The 23507-nt window shown below is 43.9% G+C and overlaps 1 protein-coding gene across 1 annotated transcript in view; it reads left to right on the top strand.

Moving 5' to 3' along the window:
• Nucleotides 1-1161: 1161 nt before the first annotated feature.
• TMEM108 (transmembrane protein 108) overlaps nt 1162-23507 on the top strand; it is a 140806-nt gene continuing 118460 nt past the window's right edge. The window contains exon 1 of the mRNA XM_037061272.1: nt 1162-1247. Coding sequence (XP_036917167.1) covers nt 1208-1247 — 40 coding nt within the window. The 5' untranslated portion in view covers nt 1162-1207. The remainder of the gene's footprint in view (nt 1248-23507) is intronic.

Here is a 23507-nt window from a genome sequence, read left to right as displayed (position 1 = left end):
AAGAAGGCAGCTCCAGAGCCTGACTGAAGAATCTTTGTCAAATGTGAGTTTACAATATTTTAAAGACAAATGACTCATAAACACATAAAATGCAAACTAAAGCCATCAGAGGGAACATTTGCCTATTTACTTGGCAAAGAGGGAAAGAAATTATAAATCTTTATCATTGGGTAGGTTGTAGTCCAATACGTATCCTCATGTCCTGGTATTGATGAACGTGTACTTGGCAATATGGTTTAAAAGCCATAAATTGTGTCCTTGCAATTCCATTTCTAGGAATTTAACTTGATACTGTGTGCCATTTAAAGTTAACACAACACAAGATGTTTCTGCTACTATGGAGAAAAATTAGAATGTGTAATACATAAAATGAGACAGTCCACTAGAAATGCATACTTAAAAGGCTAGAGAAATAGGTAATTTGTGTTTTCTTATATATTCTTATCTATATTTTCTGTTTAGCTATATTTTCCAAATATTCTGTATTAGAGGTATCCTTTATAACAGAGAGTGATAGAAAAGTTGTTTAATGCAATACAATTTCAAGTGTGGTGAAGTTGTTTGGGTTGTTTGGTGAGCACTATAGTAGAAATGAGATTAGAAATTTCTTATTTCTCTTGTTTCAAGATCAGAGATTCAGGAGAGGATGATTGGAAGCCTCAAAAGTTCCAAAGCCAGATTCTTACTCTCTAGTTACCCGAATAAGTTCCCTTCAGTGGTATGCATATTTCAGGATTTGGCCAATTTGATTAACTGGCAGCTTTATAGCATACACTGTTGTAAATTAAACTGTGGTGTATCCATTCTAAGAATTTTTCTTTTCAGCCCTGGCTGGTGTGGCTTGGTGGATTGAGTGCTGGTCTGTGCACTAAAGGGTTGCTGGTTCAAATCCCAGTCAGGCCACATGCCTGGGTTGTGGACCAGGTCCCCAGTAGGGGGTGCACAAGAGGCAATCACACATTGAGGTTTCTCTCCCTCTCTTTCTCCCTCCTTTCCCCTCTCAAAATAAATATATAAAATCTTTAAAAAAAAAGAATTTTCTTTTTCAGAGTCAGATGCTTTAGCCTTTACAACTAGTATCATGTTAAGTGGAGTTCTTCTTGATTATCGACTTGAATTATATTCCCCAGATGTAACAATTTTCTTCTCCCAATTTCCTAGACAGAATCATGAATAAACTGGAGGACAAGAAGGACCAGATGATACCATGAAGAGAAGTTTACAGGCCCTCTATTGCCAACTATTAAGTAAGTTGTTACCACATTTCTTCTGTCCTGGAATGTACCAGTGTTACACCCTGTCTGTCCCCTGCCAGAGACTCATCTACTTTCTGGAGGAAGACTAGGGTTAGTCAATGAGAGAGGACAGTAAATTTTCCTGCTGCGTCACCTAGGTGCTTGGAGAATCAAGCATTTAGTTATTCTGTTGCCTTGGGTACCAGTTATAATGTAGACTCTGTTATAATTCAAAATTGGCATGTTGCACATAGTTAATTCAAGAATGAGTGTCGGAAACCTTGTTGCTCTGGTATTTGTGATAAACGGTGTTCCAGGATTATCCTCTGTAAATTTCACAGGGAGAGGGAGTGGTAGGCTGTGTGTTTTGGGCATTTTCTGTCACATAACTGTTACCACTCAGTGTTTGTTCAGCCTTTGGCTTGGAATGGTTTGCATAGTTATGCTTGTTCTTAAATAATGAGGGTCAAAAATGTAATTCCTTCAAATTTGGTGATAGAATGAAGAGTGTTCAGTTGAGACTTTCTGCATGTTACTCATGAGTTTTGTGGGTTGGGAGGCAAAATGCCAGTTGCCACTTCGTGTTTGTATGGCCTTTGAGATTGGCATCCTTAATGAATGATTATAAACACCAATCCCAGTAGGCAGGTTTGATGTTGAGATTGACCCTCTTGGGACAACAGGCATTTCCCACTCCAGGTCATACAAAAGCCATTGAATTAGGAAAATTGGGAGTTGAATGTGTTTGTCAGGTTCTTGCCAAGGTAAATAGAGGCCCTCTCTTTCCTAGGCTGAATGGTTCCTTATTAACTTTTGCCAAGAAATTAGCATGAAGCAGGTTGAGGTACAAATCACCAGTCAGCCCTTAGAATTTAGCCATTCAGGTTATGTTGCACTCCCAGTTCTCAGCACTTTATCTACAGACAGCATTCTGGTTGGTATTTTAATTGACTCATTGCTGCTACTGAATTATGATCCCTCAAATACAGACTGCATCAGCCTACTTCAGTCTGGTGGAACATCGCCAGGAGTTACAACAACTTTCATGTTTTTTCTCCGTGTTTTCTGTGGGACTGTGAGTTGTTGTTGCTTCTTGAAAAAAATGATAAGCTTTCTTGTTAAAGAAAAAGCTTTACAGATTGAAGAAGCAAGGTCGTCAAGAAATGATTAACTCTGCCTTGATGGGAGAGGGGACATTTGAAGGTTAAGTAAGATTACACACACACACACACACACCCTCTAGAAGGACAGGCAGGCTTTGCATGTGAACCAGGAAATGAAAAAGAGCATAGTCAATTTGGGAGGCAGCAAAATGCTTGAGTTCACCCTGCTGATTACCTGGCCCAGAGTTTACATAATATTGTGTAAAAGGCATCAGGTAAGTAGTGTCCTATGTTGCAGAGTCAAGTCTTACCCTACAAGGCCCTTCCAAAGTGGAACATACGTGAAAGCGAAAGGGGTTTTCCTCAAAGATTTTCTGGATAATCTACTGCAGGAATCTGCTTTGTCCTAACACCTTCGTGGCACGCTTGCCAGAGGAGGTAGTTTCCTACTGGTGAGGAGGAAGGTGGGTAGTGGCCTTCGATAAACCGCTCTGATTAGTAGGTGGTTGGTGGTGGGCTGGAGCCCAGCTTTGTACAGAACTGGGAGGGTGACGCTTGGGTACTGGCGTCAATGAGTCTGGCTTCAGAGCTTGGTTTTCACAAGTTCATTAAGATGAGGGAGTGTTATTTGTAGCATTGTTTTTCCTGTGGGAGAAACTGGATATTTAGAAAAATTCTAAAGAACTTAAACTTTGGCATGCATGCCCCCCCACACACACACACACAGTAGCTCATACATGTCACCCACTGATCAGCCAATTAATAAGTTATGCTTAGATTAACATTGTCCACAAAGAAAATGGTTTTCGGTGTCTGCAGTGTGGTGATTGCTGGGGGGAGGCAGGTATAAGGGAACTAAATGGTAATGGGAAAAAAACGCAATAAAGATTAAGTCAAAAAAGAAAAAAAATAAAATGAAATACACTTGAGAACTACAGAAGCAACATAAATTTAATATGTGACAGTATAATTCAGCAAACCGATGTTTTTAATTTTCAGGGGGGAAAACCTGATAAAGAGAGTGTTTTGTTTATCTTTTGTTACATAACAAACTGCCTCAAAACATTGCAGCTTAAAGTGAAAAGAGTCATTTATTTTGCTCATGAATCTGCAGCTTGGGCAGAGGTTGGCAGAGCTGCCGGCGTCTGGGCTCTGGGCTGGAGTAACTCCAACAGCTGGGGCTGCAGCAGCTGGGGCTGCAGCAGCTGGGGCTGGCCCAGCATCTCTTTCCCCTGAAGCCCCTTCACAGGATTAGTGGGGCTTCCTCCAGCAGGGTGGCCTCAGGGTGCTCAGACTTCTGCAGGGCGGCTCGTGGCTAGGAGGCCAGGGCAAACCTACAAGGCTTCGTTTGAACTCCGTTTAGAAATCCCACTTAGAAAACAGCACTTCAGCCACATTGTGTTGGCCAAGTAAGTCACTAAGACCAACCCTGATTCAAGGGGAGCAGGCTTGGACCCCATCTGTCAAAGGGAAAGGTGGTAAGAATTTGTGGTCATCTTTAGTCTACCACAGAGAGTGTCTGCTAAAAACAAAGAGGCAAACAGTTACTAGTGCATGAGTCATTATAACCATCAGAGAATCTACTCCCTCTTGAACACCTACTGTGTTCACAGGCATCTGTGGATCATCTTACCTGCATCATCTCATTTGTTTTAGGGGGGTACTTTTCTCCAGATGAAGAAGTGTTTCCGATGAGTAAGTTAAGGACTGGCCCATGGCGCCCAAGTAGTGAGTGATGGAGCTGGGGTTCACACCCAGGCCTCTCTGACCTGCTCGTTCATGCCCAATTTTTCATCCTGCCTGCACCTCCACCACGCACAGGGGAGATCAGCAGCATGGCCCCTTTGCTGTCCCTATGGCTAGACAGGGCTGGGTCTAGCATGTGATTGGTAAAGTATGCATCTTATTAGTTATGGCAGATGAGGCTAAAAAAAAAAAAGCCCAAGCTCTCTCTGGATCACTGAATCCCAATCAGCAGTCATTGGGGCTTATGCATGTGCCTGATAGGGGCTGAGGGATGCAATCTTTCACAGGCAGGGCAAATGAGGTTTTAGTATTTTACTTTTATTACAACTGACAGACTCTGCCTTTGTTTTAGCTCTTGGGCACCATTCCACAGTGCAGGGCTGACTGTTTCATCCTGCCAGCTGTAGCCCTTTGGGAAGGTTTAGCACGTTTTATATCTAGTTTAGAATAACCGAGAACTTGAGGATGAGGGTGATGATGAGAGCCTTCATGGTCATGTAAAATCCGAATGCTGCTTTCATTTTTCTTTTGTAGAACTAAGTAATAAAGTAGATGTGAAGCCAGTGCTAAGGATACCTGGGTTTTTGAGCAGCAGACCAGGGTTTAAATCCTAGCCCTACCACTTGGTAGGCAGCTCATGTTAGCTAAGTTCCTCCACCTCATGTGCCTCATATGTCAAATGGGGTATGACCACCCACTGTGGAAGATGGTACTAGGTGAGATAACATGGCATAGAGAAGACCTCCGATTGATGCCAGTTCCTTTGTCGGGTCTTCTGTCTGGGAGAGAGGGCTCCCACCTAGCCAGGAGCTCCACTATAACTACCTTTCGCACGGGACTTTTTGGTTCACCAGACGTGTTCATAGAATTTGATCCTCATACTTTACAAGGCAAGTGGGACGTTAATTATCATCGATCCCATTCTACAAAAGGAAGGAGGTGACATAGTTGAGGCCGCCTTTCTCAGGCCACGTCACAACTTTTTTCTAAAGAAATAATGGAAAGTAAGGAGCATCATCACAAATCTTTAAGAACATGACCTGCTGGGAAAGCACTGAGTCCCACGTTAGCAGACTTGAGCTTGGCCTGGGTGTGGTATACTGGAAATTCTTTGTGTTAGTTCACTGTTAAGAAGACTAAGACAATTATTATGAACTTATGAAAATAAGAAGCTTTGATGTACCAATATTTATTAAAATCTAAGTTGTTTGGATACTCAGAGTTAAGGAGTAATAAGAGTGATAGAGTAAGACACACCTAGGTTTTAGAGGAAAATAGGAAAAAAAGTTTTTGAAGCAAAAAATGCGGTAAAATAAAAAAAATACGGTAAAATATTTAATAACACAAATAACATAATATTTTGCCAATGTAAATGTAAACAGAACTCAACAGCAGCATTAACAACCATTATTCCTTCCAAATGGGGGTGGGGGGGTGATCTTATAGTCTGAAAAATACAGTGCGTTTCAGAAGTTAAGGGTTTGCTCTACACCCAGGCAGTTGTATTTTTTGAATCATGTTCTATATTCTTATTGGTACATCTTGCTTGCTTTTGCATCCTCTGCACATACTGGACCATGTTGAACACCTAGAGTGACCTTCTGTTCAACTCAAAGAACTTTCCACAGGCTCCTGCCTTACTCAGGAGGAGGAAGAGGAAAAGGAAGAGAACTGCTGGCGTGGATTAGGGTCTTTCATACGTACCCCAAACTCCATATCACCCACCTCTCTATACTCTTCCAGGCATGAGAAGCTAGTTGAGTGTTGAATTCTTTTCTGATGAGATGACCTGCTTCTCTTCATCTGATCTCTGGAGCTGAGCAGATGTCCCTGAAATACTTCAAAGTGAGCCAAATGTCTCTGGTGCCTTTTCAACTCTGTCCCTTCTCACCAACCAGCTACCTAGTGACTAGTCTTCTCTCCTGTCACTTCTTAAACTGGAAATATCCGTGTAAGTAATTATACCTTCCGCAAGGGATTAAAATTTTATCTCTCTTTTTGCTCCACCCATCTTTAGAGCCAAGGTCCCCACCAGAGTACCTCCCCAGGACAATTGTCCTACAGTGGTCTGCAATATGAAGTTTTCCTGTGTCCCATGAAAATGCAGAGCAGTCTGACCAGTCAATGCCAAGGTGTGTTTTATTGGCTAAGGAGAATTAAGGAGCTTCTCCATAACTCAGGGTTATTTGCATTTTTAAAGAAATTAATTTTACCTTAGAGTACACACAATATTAGGTATCATTTTAAACAGTATTGAGTAGAGCAGTTTAAACTGGTAAGCTTCCCAGGGCCTGTCTGGATCTCCTTGAGCAGGTGGTCTGGAATCTTCATATTATTTCTCTTTCTGGCTCAGTCCTTTCCTCTTTGGTCAGCTAAAACCAGAACCGATCTTCTTATACCTTATCTGTTATCATCACCATCCACCCAGATTTCCAACCCTGAATACCCAAAGTCATTCTCTTCTCTGCCCCACCCAGGGTGCATTTGGATTCCAGCCCTGTGGACTCCAATGTGCTGTGGGCCCATTAATTTCTCCGCAGCCCCACTAGGTCTGCTGAGTGAGGCGTTTGTATGTTGTATGGCCTTGACTGGACCTTTTAGTAGTCTCCCTGCTTGTTGCCCTATTTTCAGGCCTCTTCCCCTCCTCTTCCAATCATCATCCCATTGCTGCAGAGTTCGTTGCCTGTCATCTGCTGATAACTTTTCAGTGGCTTTGCATTGCCTAGAGCAGCAGTTCTCATAGTGCCGTCCAGGGACCTCTGGGAATCCCTCAGGCCTTTGCAGGAAGTCTGTGAGGCTCCCCTTTCCAACTACATATCTTTATGAAGCCAGATTTTCTTCATACACCTCAAATACACCACAACAGATTGAATGCAGAAGCTCTTCTGAGAGCCAGCGAGCCGTCTTTCATAAGCCAGATTAAAGAGAGTTACAAAAATATAAAACAATGGCCTCCTCATTAATTCTTCTTGTTTTAGAAAACATGATTATTTTTTCATTTAAAATGTTATTTGTTAACATGTAACAAGTTCATTATTTTTAATGAATTCGTATTTTTTGCTTCGAAGCTTTAATCTTAATACAATAAACATTAGCAGATGTAAGCCATGTAAACAAAGGCTCTTTGTGGTCTTTAATACTTTTTAAGAGCATAAAGAGGCTGTGAGACCAAAATGTCTGAGAACTACTAACCTGCAGGATCAGGCCTGCATTCCTTAGGTCAGCATTCAGTATTGGTTAGCAGTCTGGTTCCAGGATAACTTTTCTACCTCATCTCTCACTTCGGTCCTTCGTGCCCTCAACAGACACCCCCGACTCCCAGGGTGGACGCCCACAGCGCACTCCAGCCCCCACAACCGGCATTTCGTCCCTCGCAAACAAACTCTTTAGCCCTGGGTGTGCATGCGCTTGTTTCCTGTCTGCCGGCTGCTTGGGCATGGGACTCTGTTTCATTCATTCCCACTTCCCCAGTCTAGAGCTTGAATTTTAGTGGGATTCAATGTACATTTAATATAACTACCACGTTTCATCAAATCTATGATTTCATTAATTGTATAATAGATACACTCTGATTTTACGAACCACTGAGAAAGAAAAAAATGCCTCTTGAACTATGAAACTATACACCATCAGTTATACCTTATAATGCGGAAACGCATGTCTAAATAAAAATCCAGAATTATTAGGGTAGATTATGGTTACCTGGCTTACATGGTCCTTGGGTTCCTGCCACAAAACTCCGTTAGGACCAAGTTTCAGCAAACCCACCTCTAGTCCCAGCTCCCACCCCATGTTGCAGGGAACTTCCCTTCAGGAGCTGGTGGGACATCAGAGTGGCTGGGCTGTCATTTACTGAGGGGGGCTTATGTATCCTGTCTTCATGGTTTGTTTTTCCTGATAAGTGACAGGAAATTTATAACTCTTCCTCCTTAATCTCAGGGTCCCCTGAGGTTAAGGAGGAAGAGTTAGAGATCATAATTGACATGGTATTTAGGTCTAAACGATTGTCAACTCCAGAAACAAGGGGTTTTTTAGATGTTACAGGCCATCATAGAGATTGTGTTGTGTGTGCGTAGGAGATGAGGGATCTTCATTTCCGCCTCCTCTGCCATCGAAGGTGTCTCCCCTTGCCCTGTCGTGTACTGGCTGGTCCTCACCTCCATGGAGGACAGCGTGGCAGCCACAGTTAAGGGCTCAAATTCTGGATTGAGATTGCTTGGGTTCATGTCCTGGCTGACTATGCATTCTTTTCCAAATGATTTTCATCCATTTCCATACAAAACATACCAACTGAGGCGGCCTCCCCAGCCAAACAGCTGTGGGACTGTCTGTCCACCACCCCTTGCAAATCGATTACTCCTAAGACTATTAACGACTCTGCTCTGGAAGAAATAAAGGAGCGTACTCCATCTGGTAGCAGAGTGCAGTTCCTCGGCCTGCATTTCCCTCGTGGTACCACCAGTGGCTACCATAGTGCTAGTGACACGTTCGGTCTTCAGTCAGCGTGATGGAAATGGGAGCATCCATTTTATCCACGGAGCGATTTGGTGTTTTAGACTGGCTTACTCTGACTGGCTTTCATCAGGGTTTCTCAAACCTACCTGTACATTAGAATCCCCCTTGCCTGGCCAGACCCCACCCCAGATCAGTTAAATCAGAATCGTTGAGGGTGGGTGGGGAATGTGGGGCCTGGGCATCAGGTGATTCTAATGGGCAACCAGTGCTGAGAACCACTGGCTTAGAGCGGTGGTTTTGAACTTAATTATCCAGCAGAATTACCTGGAAGGCTCGTGTAAGTGCAGAAGGCCCAGAGTTTCAGATTCAGTAGATAGGGGATGGGTCAGTCATTTGCCTTTCTAAATTACCAGTGACTCTGAGGTTTTAGTCCAGGGACTTTGAGCATCACCATCTGAGACTTGGAGAGGAGGGCTAATTTGGATCAGGAGACGCTTTTGGCTTCCTTGAATTACTTGAGCTGCCTGATGGTGAAGTGGGTCTTGGAACAAAACCAGGATGACTTAGGAAGAGGATAGATGTCAGGGGGGGAACGAGCAGAAGCACATTGTTGCAGGGTTGGGGCTTGTTAGGACGTGACGTTTTGTGCACTCCTGAGGACACACTGGAAGTTAGTTTTCACTCTGTTTTAAGGATGAGAAGAGCACAGAAACTGGATTGGCGAGGGTCACAAAGCGCACATAGGGGCCCTTGGCCTGACTCTTCACTGAGGTGGGCCTGTTTTACAACCTGATTTTATAATGACTGTTTCTCATTTTATGTTGGATAACCCTTTCGCAAATCAGGAATTCAAGGCTGTTTTTTTTTCTTTTCATTATGAAGAGATTTGCAAATGTTCTCTAGGGAGAACAGGTCTCTTTGGTTCTGAAAGATAAATCGTTCACACAGGAAAATGAAGTAAGTAACACTTTGAAATGTGACATTAACCCAGGAAGTTTAGGCATACAGGGTCCTTAAAGGTGTCATGTTAATTTACTGTCTTTTACATTTTAAGGTGTAATGTTCTAATTTGCACAAGTCAACAACTCTTATGCAGATTACACAAACCTTAGTAAGACGTTCTTATTGTAGTGATGCCAGTGAAGACTGAAGAATAGAATATTTTAAAGAAACTCAATTCTGTGGCTTTCTGGTACATTCCAGTACACAGAGAGCATGAGAGAAGTTATGCTTACACTTAGGAGAGCTGTTGACTAAGGCAAATATAAATGCTAACTCTTGATGAGTAAACTCAAATTCCTATATGAACGTCCATTTGCTGAGTAAGACATATGGTGGGAGAGAGCATATAATTTGGATTTAAAGGACGTACTTTGAGTCCTCACCTCCTCTTAGTGGTGAGGTGGCGCACGGGGCTCGTAGCTTCCCAGGGCTGCCTCACTGTCCTTGGCTGCGATGCGCAGATGAGAGAGTAACATCTGCCCCGAGGACCGTTGAGAGTTCCATCAGAAGGTCTAAAAACATTCCACAAGTTGTAAAATGCCTTCCAAACACGGGTTGCTGTTTCACTACTGCCCTTAATTAACTTAATTAGTTCTTTTGTTGTTATGCTGTGCTGTAGTTAGCAAATCCTGCTTAGAAGCTTAAGAGAAGAAAGGGAAAAGGCTGGCCTGTCCTCAACCAGGTTTCAAGTCCCTAGGACCCCGTTAATGCACATAAACCTCATTCATGGGAACTAATCTAACGGGGGTTTCTAGCTTATCAGGCTCTGGTAAAATTCTGGAAAATTGTTCTGAGGAAGAGAAGTTTGAGCAGAATTTTTTAAATGAAGAAAGCTGTGTTCTGTTTTGTTTTTTCAGCAGCTTCATGTTGGCTTCATGATAAAGCTGCTCTGAGAGTTTTCTGAAACATCTAATCATTGCCTCTGCAAAGATGGTGGACACTGGGGATTCTTCAGGCTAGAGTCCAGGAAGAATCCCCAAACCTGAGGCACACGGTGCCTTTCTCTCTATCATGTCTCCCCTGCTAGTCACCCATTCTCCCTCCTTTTCTTTGGGCCGCTTCCCTCACCGGGCTCTCTCTTCCTTTTGCTCATCTCCCTCAGAAGTTTTTGAGCCTCTCTCCCCCAGGGACAAATCCTTTATCTGTGGAAGGTGTCCTAACAGCTCCTTAAAAGTGAACCCCTTGCCTTCGCTCCGGCAGCACCAGAGTAAAACTCAGGGCACCCGAAGGCTGGGGCCAGACTCACTACTTGTTCGTTCCCTCCTGAGCGCCTTCCGCAGGTCCCCGTCTGCAAAATGCATTCGCTTCCTCTGTATTGGCTGTCATAACCAATTGCCACAACCTTGGTGCCTTCAAACAGGACAGGTTTCTTTCTCTCGGTCCTAGAGCCCCAAAGTCTGAGACCAAGGTGTCAGCAGGGCCACGCTCTCCCCAGAGGCTGCAAGAGAGAATCCTTTCTTGACTTCCGTTCTGGGGGCTCAAAGATGTTCCTTGGTTTGTGGCTGCATCGCTCCAAACTCCATTTCTGTCTTCCCATGGCCTTCCCTCTTCCCTGTGTCTCTTCTGTGTGTGTCTCTGATAAGGAATTTGTCATTGCATTTAGTACCCACCTGGATAATCCAGTATGATTTCATCTCAAGATCTTTAACTACATCTGCAATGACCTTTTTTTTCAAATTAAGGTCACATTTGCAGGTTTCAGGGTTCGGATTGAGACAAAACTTTTGAGGGACCCCCATTCAACTGACCACAGCATGATATTGCTACACTTCATGGAGGTGCCAATATAAATGTATCACCTGGCACAGAGCCCCATTCAGAGTGGTGCTCAGGAAGCCGTGGGTGTGGGTCGGGAGGTGAGTGACATGACGAAAGGAAACTATTGAGTTTATACAGCTCTCGGAGAAGTTTTACCATAAGCTTAGGGCAAAGGACAGCAGTAGCTAGTACAGGATAGAGGGCTGAGTGCTTCAAAACACAGTGATTCGAGCTGGTCTGAAAGCTCCCAGGGATGGTTTGTAGGAACCAGGGGCTGCAGGGCTGTGGGCTTCAGAGGCTGTGGATGCACATTGGTGGTGAGCCCCCGGGGCACAGACAGCTCTAGAAATGATTTCCGTGCCTATGTGTACTGGGGCACAAGGTGTGTTTCCTAATCTTGCCAATGAGGCCAGTGCTGGGGACGTAATTGTGCCATGTTAGATAAGAAGAGGCGAGAAGGAGGTTCCCCCGAATGGTGACCAGTGAGTTGGGTTACCATGGAGCATAAGTGCTTTAATGATTTTTCTGAGATGTTTTCTCAAAGGCAGACAACTGTCTCCCCAGGGGTAGGGCCCAGGCTCTGTGCTCACAGTTGTGAGGTCTGCTAATTATAAGGGGACTCAAGAGAGAGCCCAGAGTTCTCTGAGATGAAGGGATGTTCCGGTTTACTCTGAAATTCCTTGCTTAGGTGAGATGAGAGTAGAACCACTTTACCCAATAGGCAGAGGAGCGAGGGTCCAGGAGTCACCTGGTTGGGGGACTGGTATCATGCCCCAAGTACCTGCTAGACCATGCCCCAGCATCCATCAGTGCAGCAGGAGATGAACGAGGGAGGAGGAGTGAGAGGTCTAGACTGGGTCTCCTGGGGGGGGGGGATTATAAAGAGTCCAGCCTGGAGGTGGTTATGAGGCACGGGCAGCCCCCGAGTTTGGGGAATGCCAGCTTGGAAGGAAGCCTGAATGACTGGGCAGCGTTCTTGTCTGCACACGTGGGGTCACATTTGGGCAGCTCTCACCATAGCAGAGGAGAAGCCCTGAAGGTGGAAAAGGACACCCAGACAAATACAGGCACACTATTCCATTGATCTGTCATTGTTATTTTGACCAGTGGTAAGTGCAAAATAACTGAGCTAAACATTAAAACACAGTATTTATTTACATAGCTATCCAAATTCCATAGGGGAAAAATGTCTCCTATTTCACCCCAAAAGTTGGTCTGCCCTTGTCAGGACATTCAGTTTCTCTTTCGGGGAGGGTCTTTACTCACACTCCCTGTGAGGACTCCTTGGGCCCTGAGACAAGGAGTCCTGAGAAGCCAGGTGTTAGGCAGCGCTCCCAGGAAACCTGCAGGAGCCTAGGAAGTGGGCCTGGAGAGGGAAGGAGGCCGAGCGAGGATGCAGTGTCCAGCAAAGTCCCACAGAGGCTGGCCCGGACTCAGTTTCTCCCATGAGCTCTGGTAGGAGCACAGGTCACACCTTGGACTTGTCCCCATCTCAAGTGATGGAGCTAGAGTGTTGTATGTCTGGATCTGTGGGTCACTGGCTGTACCAGGCACTGTTTAAGCACTTTAAATTAGTGACATACACATTATCATGTTTAATACGTTGAGCACATGCAAAACATTTGAAGCAGTGCTGTAAACTGGCAGTCCTAATGGCAGTCCCTAACTTTTTTGGCACCAGGGGCCAGCTTCGTGGAAGACAATTTTTCCATGGACTGGTGGGGGAAGCGGGGGACTGGTTTTGAGATGACTCAAGTGCATTGCTTTCAAGCTCAACTCCTGCTGTGTGGCCCTGTTCACAAGAGGCCCGGACTGTTATCGGCCAGCCGGGCTTGGGGACCCCTGCTGTAAATGCTGGGTTGTTATCTCACTACCTTCCTCCTTTCCTCTACTCCTCCCATTTTCTCCAGACTTAAAACCTCATCTCTCTTACATTCTTAGAACCTTGTTATCGCTCTCATGAATCCCATTACAAATACAAGCTATTACATATCCTTCCTCTCTCCTCCCAGTCCCCCTCCTAAGCCTCATTCTTGGGGAGCCTCATTCTAGCTGAGGGCTGGCCGTGACCGGTGAAGGGTTGACTGTGAAGCCGACTGTCACGTGGCCCCTTGGATAGAGATGTAATTGAAATTCCCCCCGGATGTGGTCCTGGGGGCTTCTCTTTCACGTTATTAAATTGTGATGATTAATGAGTGTGACCAGATATTTCGTTCCTTCCCTAGGGACGTGGCTGTTATAGTTGTGGTCTCATTAGAAATGCTTTCCACCGGTGGAACTTCAGCAGAGTCACTGCCAATCCGAGATCCCAGATTTCCCCAGTCAGTGGGTACTTCAGAAGTAAAAAGTTCTGAAAACTAGGAAATTATTTCTGGACTTCTGAGGGAATTGCAGTATAACTGTAAAGAAGGAGGGCCTTGTTTGTATGGGACCTCTCATTGTTTTTGTGAGGAAGCCAGTCCAGGTTTTAAAGGAAAACGTTCTTGTGTGTACAGCGGGGAACTTAGAAGTTTATCTGGAATGCTATATGAGAATGAGCTGGCTACGTGTCAAATAAGTTTCATTCTCTTTAAAAGAAAAAAAAAGCAGCCCTGGCTGTTGTGGCTCAGTGGATCCAGCACCGGCCTGTGAACCAAAGGGTCGCTGGTTCGGTTCCCAGTCAAGGCCCGTGCCTGGGTTGCAGACTGGGTCCCCAGTAAGTAAGGGACATTTGAGAGGCAACCACACATTGATGTTTCTCTCCCTCTCTTTGTTCTTCCCTTCCCCTCTTTCTAAAAATAAATTAAAAATCTTTTTAAAAAAGAAGGGGAGGGGAAGAGCAAATGGGAGGCATCAGATTGCTAAACCTTCAAAGAGATTAGAGGTGAGGATGTTTTGATTTGGTTCCTCTTTCTTTCATTTTCCAGGACAGGATTTTTACTTCTTAGAATATACAGATAAGTCATAAGATCATATCCTTTCAGAGCTGAAAGGAAGATCCTTTATTAATTGCCACCCATTTAGCAGGTGAAGAGACACACCATCCTAACAGGATAAGTGAGCTGTCCAGGATCTGTACCTGGCTGGTGTGAGGGGAGTGGCTCATTCTCCAGCCACACTGATTCTCTTTGCCTTCCTCCAGTATTCCAACATGTTCTTTGCTTGGGGCCTCTGACAGGCCGTCCCTCCTGACCCTGCCCGCCTGGCTCCCTGCTGTCAGGAACAGGAACATAGCCGCATGGCTCCTCCCAGCGGCTGCCCTACCAGCCAGGCCCTCTCCATCACATCTCCCTAGTTTATGATGTTTTTCTCTGGTCTTTTCTTTTCTTTTTTTTACCCTCACCTGAGGACATTTTTTCATTGCTTTTAGAGAGAGAAGAAGGGAGAGAGAGAAACATGGATGTGAGAGAGAAACATGGATGTGAGAGAGAAACATTAATTGGTTGCCTCTTGAACACACTCAGACCAACCAGACTGGCAATTGTACCTGCAACCTAGTCATGTGCCCTGAGCAGGAATTGAACATACAAACTTTTGTCGTACAGGAAGAAGCTCCAACCAACTGAGCCACACCAACCAGGGCTCTGCTCTTTATTTTTTATTGCCTACATCTTTCTTTGAAATGTCAGCTAAGAACCAACATACTCTATTCCCAGCCTAGAACAGTGCCCAGCACATGGAAGACCCCCAAAGTATTTTGCTGATGTGGAATGAACTGGGCAGAACAGTGGGCAGGTTTCTCGGGTGGTCCTGTTGTCGGTGAGGCTCCACGTGGAGAGGATTGGAGCTGTGGTCTGGCTTAGCACTGTCCACTAGACATAGAACACAAGCTACAATTGTAGATGTTTTAAGAGCCACATTACAAAAAGTAAAAAGAAATAGGTGGAATTAATTTAAATAGTGTATTTTGCCTGGTGTAGCTCAGTGGATTGAGCTCGGGCCTGTGAACCAAAGGATCATGGTCCGATTCCCAGTCAGGGCACGTGCCTGGGTTGCAGGCCAGTTCCCCAGCAGGGGATGCATGAGAGGCAACCATACATTGATATTTCTCTCTCTTTCCCTTCCCTTCCCCTCTAAAGCTAAATAAATAAAATCTTTTTAAAAATATTTAAATAGTGTATTTTATTAAACCTAGTATATCCAAAACATTACCATTTCAACATGTGATCAATATAAAAAATTCTTAGTGAGGTATCTTGCTTTCTTTCTTAATACCAGGTCTTTGAACTCCCGTGCATAGTTTGCAGTTACAGCACGTCTCAACTTGGACACTGAATTTTCATCAAAATACTTGACTGGCATTTAGATTTCATAAAATTTACAGTTGAAAAATTGATTCACATACTTAAAATTGTTCTAATAATTGAATTAGTCATTAGATTTTAAATGTGAATTCAGTTTCTTGGCCACCCTAGCAACATTTCAAGTGCTCCTGCCACAGGTGGTGAGTGCTGCACAGGTCTGTGCTGGCCGTGTCAGACTGCTGGTCGTGAGGTTCCTCTGCCTATCCTGCCCCACGTCAGCCCTGTGTCCAGAGCCTGGATGATGGGGCCCATGGAGGCAGAGCACCAGGGCAGGACAAATGCCTGGTAACCCACCACCTTTTTGGCCATCATTTTAAGGGAAAGGAGTTGGTGAATCCTTTTAAGACCTTGAGAGTGAAGTTGTTCTGTTCCAGTTTGTTCTGACCTGTGTTTTGCCAGGGGCCACCCTGCCTGAGCTGTAAAGCAATCTGCGATGGCTGCTACTTGTGCTGGGCTTGTGCAGGTGAAGCCAAGCTGTGAATCTAAGCTGGCTGTGCTTGTGCCATGCCTGGGGCCATTTAGTAAGAGGTACGGGGTGGGGAAGCTGGGGCTCCCTGAGACCAGCCATTGCTTGTTTGAAAGGATTTAAGAAGTTGTGAAGCCTGAGCCAAGACCAGTCAAGGAAAAGCTACTGTTAACTGCTATAAGTTGGGTGGGATGGAGTCTCGGGGGATCTCTAGGGCAGAGCAGAGGGTTAGCCAGGTCAATGGGGTCTCAGATGTGGCACCCACCTTCCAGCTCTGTGGCTCTGCCTGCCTTTCTGTCTGGGATAAAGCTGTCCCCCAGCTCTCTCCTTGATGCCAGACACTTCAGTTCATCCCTGTGTGCCACTTGTGACTTTCAAGCTGCTACCCCGGTGCTGGAGCTCAGAGAGATTGAGTGAGTCTAGGTAAGTTCATGTGTGGGTTCTTTAAGAGGAACTCCATAGGAATCCATGGAGTTGTAGAAGTTTCTTCTACCAATTCAATTCCTACTGGTTTTTGCCAGAAGTTATGGGGACTTATGTTCTCGGTACTGGAATTCTAGGCTGGGGGGCCTGGTGTGGGGCTGGGACTCCTCACTCCCAAGATATCCCTCCCACAATTTTATCTGCTACATGTGAATGTGGGACCAGCCTCTTTAACATCTTTGCCCCTCCTGCCATTCTGGGTGGATGTAGTTTCTTTAATTCTATAGTTGTCAGACTTCCATTCAACTAAATTTCTGCCTGTTCTGAGTGATGGTTGTCCTATAATTTAGTTGTAATTTTGATGTGGCTGTATGCAGAGGTGAGCTGTGTTTACCTACGCTGCCATCTTGACCAGAAGTCTCCTTGTTAGGGCTCTAAGTGAATTACCAAGTGACAGTTCTTCTCTGCCAAGAACACTAGCAGAATAATTCTAACTGAGATATCCAGGGCACAGATGTCCAAGATAGCCAATGTGCCTGACAAGTAGAAAAAAGCTAAAGTTTATCATTGGGAAAACTATCTCAACTCCTTAAATCACAAACAGTTTGCAAGTAGAGTTCTTCCCATATGAACAAGCTATAAAGAATGGAATTCTTAGGAAATATCTCTATTTTAAATCCCCTCTCTACATGTCCAGGGTAGACCGTGTGGCATACCCTTCTGTTTTCACTATCTTTCAACTCTCTTGTTTAAAGGACCTGTTATATGCCAGGCATTATTAGACACTGGAAATGAAAAGACATGATCCCTAGTCTCTAAGAGCTCCCAGGCTTCACACAGAGACTGGAGTACAAATGTGATTAATTGTGATCCCTTATCAGACAGTGAGCCTGCTACATGTATGGCTCTGTGGAAATTCTGGGGATACAAAGAGATGTAAGACATAATCTATGCTCTCTGGCAGTGTATAGAGTAAGCAAGAAGACAGGTACAGAAGATGAAAAGAAGATAGTGTGTTTAGGATATAGTCAAGAGCCACAGGTCAAGCCATGTCCTTGACTCCAGCATAACTAGTAGTGAAGATGCCTTTTGATTCACCTTCTGATTCTTCTATGTACATTGGTTCCAAACTTGGAGAGAGGCAGTGGTTAGTCCCCATAACCAGCACTACAGCCAAAGGAGACTGATGAAAATAAGCCTTTTATACTTCATATTTTCCCATCCTGACAGCCCTGTAGATAGGTGTCATTTTTGTATATAACCATGTTACCATTACGGAGATGGAAACCCAAAGAAGCCAAGTGTTGTGCCCAAAATCCTCTAAGAACTTGGACCTGGCTCTTCTTACTCTAAATCTAATGTCTTTCCCAGGATCCCACAGCCTCCCTTATTTTACCTAAGTGACAGTCCTTATACTGGAAAAACCAAGTAACCTACTCAGGATAGTTGTACCATCTGACTGTGTGTTTCTTCTCGGAGTTTTCCAACTTTAGTCAGTGAACTTGTCCAACCTTGCCTTTGCAGTATGCCTCATCTTGCTGTAGCAGCTTGGGTGGTTGGCCTTTTTGTCTTCTCCACCTCCTACCCCTGCATCAGTTTAAAGTAATAAAACAACCAGTAGCAGAATAGAGAGAGATTTTGACTCCCAAGTCATATATCGGCAGGACAATATCTGGGAAAACAAATGTTGCAATCCATTAAGGTGATGGGCCATTCCTTTTATAAGCCTATGAATCTATAGTTCATTTAGTCTCATTATTTTTTAGTTAGCAGGCTCTGGTTGTGCCATCCTTATGGCTATATTTTTAGAAGTCTTAGATTATTATAGCAACTGTGAAAAGGGATGGGAAAAGAAATCTGGCTCCCAGTATACATCCTGCTTGTTTCTTGAATTAGTCTTTCGCCCTCAGAAAGTGGTGCACCCACCTTTGCTGCTGATGGGAAGCTGCTACCAGATGATGATAGATGTTTCGGGGTTCTGATGGTCCCCCTCCTCGTTCAGTTGTTTATTCTGGGTACCAGCTGGATGTGGGAGGGCTGAGGTGGAAAAGGCCAGATAGGAAGCATGGATAATGGTGTTGTCTCCCTCCCAGGGCCAAGTGGAACATTAACAATCTGTGTTAAGTCTGATGTTCTAGTCATGGCACTTAAGCCTCATTAGAGCTGATGTGACAAGAGGCAGAGACCATCGTGGGACGGCCCCACTGCGCATCGGAGGGATTTGGGTGGGAATATAAATGCTCATACTGTTGGGCAGCATCGGTGTGGCGAAAGGCAGGGAATGTCAGCCCTTAAACTCTCTCTTTCACGCTGTGGATAATTATAGAAAAGCTTTGAAGGAGTTGTACCAGAAAAACAAGAGTAGGGAATATTCTGAGCATGAAGGACATGAACCGATGTTTTACTGCCACCTCCTGGGTCCCACAGCAGCCACCTGTCCCCGCCTGCTCAGCTGCTCTCTCTGAAGGCCTCACCTGCTGTGTCCTCCATGACCCCACATTAGACTTCTGCCCTTGTTTCTCCCCTAAAACCCTGGTTTCCTGTGGACATGAGCACCCTGCCAGAAATTTGTCTCAGGATTACCCACTGAGCACCTGTCAGCGTCTTTCCACAGGGAACTGGATTCGATATTCCTGAAGTCATCCTCAGCAGAGGGCCTGCCCTGGACAGACTGGTCACCCAGAGCTGTGGCAGAGAAGCTGACTCAGTCTGGAGTCTTTGGTATGGGCTAAGCCCCACAACTGAGCCCCCGTTACCTGTCCAGATGAAGCTGGATAGTTATTACATACCCCATTGGACTTCCCTAGTTGTCAGCAGTAGTGTTTATAGCTGATTCATTTTCTCTAGCTCCTCCTCCTGCCCTGTCTTGGTTCTTCTTTCTTATCATCACCAGTTCATTGCTGGAAGGTTACTATGCCTTACTGCCACACCTGTTCAGCATAAATCATTTTTCTTCTGTATTTATAATATTTCAAGAAAAAATGCAAGATATAGTCATGGGACCAGTGGAAAAAATGTGTTTTGCTTTCTAATTTTAATTCCAATTTCAAGTCTGGATGATACGATCCAGTGAAGGAGTCCAGAAGAGAGATGATAGAGGTGATACAAATATGTTGAAGAAGCTTAGGGTCTCACAGTGACACAGAATTAAGAAATGCAGGTAAAGGGGTACAAGGAATTAGAAAAGGGGCCACAGGGGCTGTGCCAGTCTACATTCTCACTGACAGGGTCCCTTTTCTCTACATCCTCTCCAGCATTTATCTGATTTTCTAAATTTATTTTTTATGTAACCTTTATTGGATTTTTTCCATTACCATTTAGCCCCCTTATACCCCCCTATAATCACACACTGTTGTCCATGTCCATGGGTCCTTTTTGCTCCATCCCTTGACCCCCTAACCACCCCTCACCAACTAGCTGCCATCCTGCTCTCCATCTCTGAGTCTGCCTCTTGTCTATTTTAGATGGTCTTTCCAACAGGCATGAGATGATGTCTCAGTACGGTTTCGATGTGCATTTTCCCAGTGATTATGATGTTGAACACCTTTTCAGGTACCTGTCGACCTGTATGTCTTCTTTGGGAGAACATGATTCACTTCCTTTGCCCAGTTCTTTTATTTATTTATTTATTTATACTTTTGCTGTTGTCTGATTTTTTAATATGCATTAGATAATAGCCCTTATAAGATATATAATTCACAGATATTTCTCCATTATGTAGGTTGCCCTTTCATTTTGTTGGTTTCCCCTGCTGCGTAGAAGCATTTTAATTTGATGTCATCTCACTTGTTTATTTTTGCTTTTGTTGCCTTTCCTTTTGGTGTCAAGTCCAAAGAAAATTATTGCCGAGATTGACATCAAGGAGCTGTTTTCTTCTATGGTTGGGTTTATTTTTCCCGTGGTTTCAGTCCGTGTTCAAGCCTTTAATCCATTTGAGTTTACTATTGTGCATGGTAAGATAGGAGTTAAATGTATTTTTAAATACGGGTTTTTAACCTTCAGAAAGTATGCTTCCTTGGGGTGCGAGCAGAGTACCATCCAATAATCTAGAAATATTATTCTGTCTTAGTTCTAGACAGGACTCTGCTAGATTCGAGATTTCTAACGCATTACTATTACAGGAGTAGGTCTGAGTTGTTCATATGGAGCATAATACAATAACTTATAAATAATAATGCAGGGAGAACTGTTTTCCATACTCACAACTGCAAACTCCTTCTGGCAACCCTGTATGTTCTTCGTGTTAGGGAGACTCCTTGTGTAGTTGGGAGAGACAGCATCAACAGTTACTCGGCGGGATTTTGCAGGATGTTTGAAAATCATCAAATTCCAAACCGTTGAGATTTTCAGGCCCCATGATTTGGGAAACTTTGACTCTATAATAGAAATCATACTGAATAGCAAGTATAATGATTTAAAACATTATTATGATCTCTAGCTGTAGAGGTGAGTCACTTTTTAAAATGCTCCATCCTCTGATTTGTCCCGTTTTTCTTCCTCGTTCCCCTCTCGCCTCTCAAAGCAGAGTTCTTTGGCATTGACCCACTTGCCTAAAATCACATACAGGGTGGGGCAAAAGGAGATTTACAGTTGTGAGTACATGAAATGCAGCATTTATTATTGAGTTATTATTTATCAATCACTGTAGTACTTTCCACATGAATAACTGTAAACCTACTTTTGCCTACCCTGTATTATATCAGTGAAATAAGAATCCTTTGGATTTTTATTTGTTTTACTTCATTTGAAGTCTAGTCTCTGATTTGTGCAGTTCTGCTGCATGTCTGATGGGTTGGTGAGCTTCCTAGGATCTTGGTCCGTCCATTGCCAGCTGTTCTGTTACCCAAATGGCACCGAATGAAATTAATAGGCAAAGATATGCACTAGTTTTACTTATTCAACAAGTATTTGAGTATCTACTATGTGCTAGACACTACTGGGCCCTGGATGTTCTTTTTAAAAAGAAAACAAAATCTTAAAAATCTGAAACTCCTTGAGAAAGGTAGCTAAAAGGTATTTTTTTCCAAAGTGAATTTTCAGACATTCATTAAGCACTTAGTGTACTTTGAAGACACTGCAGAGGATATAATATATAAAGACAGAGCTTCTTCTCTTTAAAAGAATTTCGTACAACCAACTAATAGCTTATCATTATTTTAGTCGGTATACATCATCTGCTATAACAAAAAAAAGGGCAAGATCACAATGGATTAACATAAAAATGGTTTGTTTCTCATTCACCCAAAGTTTCTAAGTACATATTTTTTGGTTGGGTGACCTTCCTCCAAGGTCTGATCAGAAACCCAGGCTTCTCCCATCTTATGATCCCACTATGTTCAGTGCTGGCTTCCGAGACTTATTGCAGAGGGAGATAAATATCAGAGACTTACCCTCCTCTGCCTAGAGGTAATACAGGTGAGTTTCTGCTTCTATCTTATTGGCTAGATCTAGTCATATGGCTCCATCTAGAGGCAAGGGGAAATGGGAAATATTGCCTGTGGCTGTGCGGCCCCTTCCCGGGAACAAATACACACTAAGGGAGGGAACCATTAATCTTGGATAGTCAACTAGTCACCTCTGTGTTCTTGGCTCTAAACTGAAAACTCTGCATGGAGGGGTAATTCGTGAAACAAGATAGCCTGTCAAGCATTCAAACCTTCAGACAGCCTGCGGCATAGAGTAAAATAAAGGCAACAGGCATGCTCCTTAGAAGTAACTGGTTCTGACCCCTGTTGCTATGGGACTCCTACAGCATTGTTTTTACTAATAAGTTTCTATCATGGAGTCTTGTTACCATCACTGCCATCATCACCACCTCTGTTGAAGAGAGTACCCTTGAAATAAATGAGTGACCAGAACCACATTAATTTCAAGTTTCAATAGACTCATGGCAGTAAGTATTGCTGTTCACAAATGGAGAAGGATGCAAGAAAAGTAAAACATGATTCATGTCAACTCCCTGCTATGGTGGTATTAAAAGAGCTGAATACATCTGGGTGCGTGAGTTGAATGAAAACAGAGCCATCATCTAAGGTTATTCAAATTGCAAACGACACAGCTGTAGGGGCACCACCCGCACTGCGGGCTGTGTTAGTGGTGTCCTCCTGGAGTCACGTGGCTGTTCTGAAGAGGACTCAGTGAACACTGTAGCGGTGCAGTGGTTAGGAGGACAGTAGTGTTTCAAACAGTTTACAGTGCTGTGGCTGTAGGTTTACAGTGGGACCCAGCAGATACCTTTCCTTTCAGATTTTTCTGATACAAATTCTGATCCAGTTATTTTTACACAGTATGTAAGGTAGTATTTCCTAAGCAGATATTTCATGTTTCTATGGATAAATGGGAGTCAAATAAGGAGGAAGAGAGTTGAGAGTATAATGAAAAGTAGAGAAACAGAAGATGACAGTTTAAGAACTGAACGAGTAGATGGGAAGATCTCGCTGGCCCTCCAGTCACTTGTCTGTAAAGAGGGAGGCTGAGACTAGGAGGCCTCTGACATCCGTCCCTGTGTGCAGTGTTCAAAGACGCAGAATGTAGAGTAGCCTGTGCTCTGAAAATTGCTGTCTTACTCAAGAACTATCGCAGAAAGCAAGAAAAGTGGTCCTTGGCAGAACCTTTTGAGAGCCAGAAAAGCTGGATTCTAATACTGCTCTTGCTGTCCATTATTTTTTCTTTCTGAGCCTCAGTTTACCCATTTCTAAGGCATCTCAGTTTACTTATAAAACCAACATTAAAAAACAGCCACAAGTGTTTTATAAGGTTGTTCCTACTCTTAATATCCTTTGATTCTAGCCTTGTAAAATGGATGGATTTTTTTCCTTAGAACAAAGAAAAAGACCCTAAGTGTCATAGGTCATAGACCCTGAGTGTCAGTGTCATGGACCCTGACTCCACTCTGGAATCAGATGGTCCGGGAAAGGTCACTGAAGGAGAAATGTAAGGGCGGTATGTGGTCATTTCGCTTAGTTCATCCCAACTGTTACTGCTTATCACATGTATATTCAACTCCTTGACTCTCTAGGTATGGTCAGATTTACAC

Source organism: Sturnira hondurensis, unplaced genomic scaffold, assembly GCF_014824575.4.
Source record: "Sturnira hondurensis isolate 20B ecotype Veracruz unplaced genomic scaffold, ASM1482457v3 Scaffold0013299, whole genome shotgun sequence".
In the NCBI taxonomy this organism is placed as follows: Eukaryota; Metazoa; Chordata; class Mammalia; order Chiroptera; family Phyllostomidae; genus Sturnira; species Sturnira hondurensis.
The sequence above is the reverse complement of the archived record's forward strand: the minus strand, read 5'-3'. Positions and strand labels throughout refer to the sequence as shown.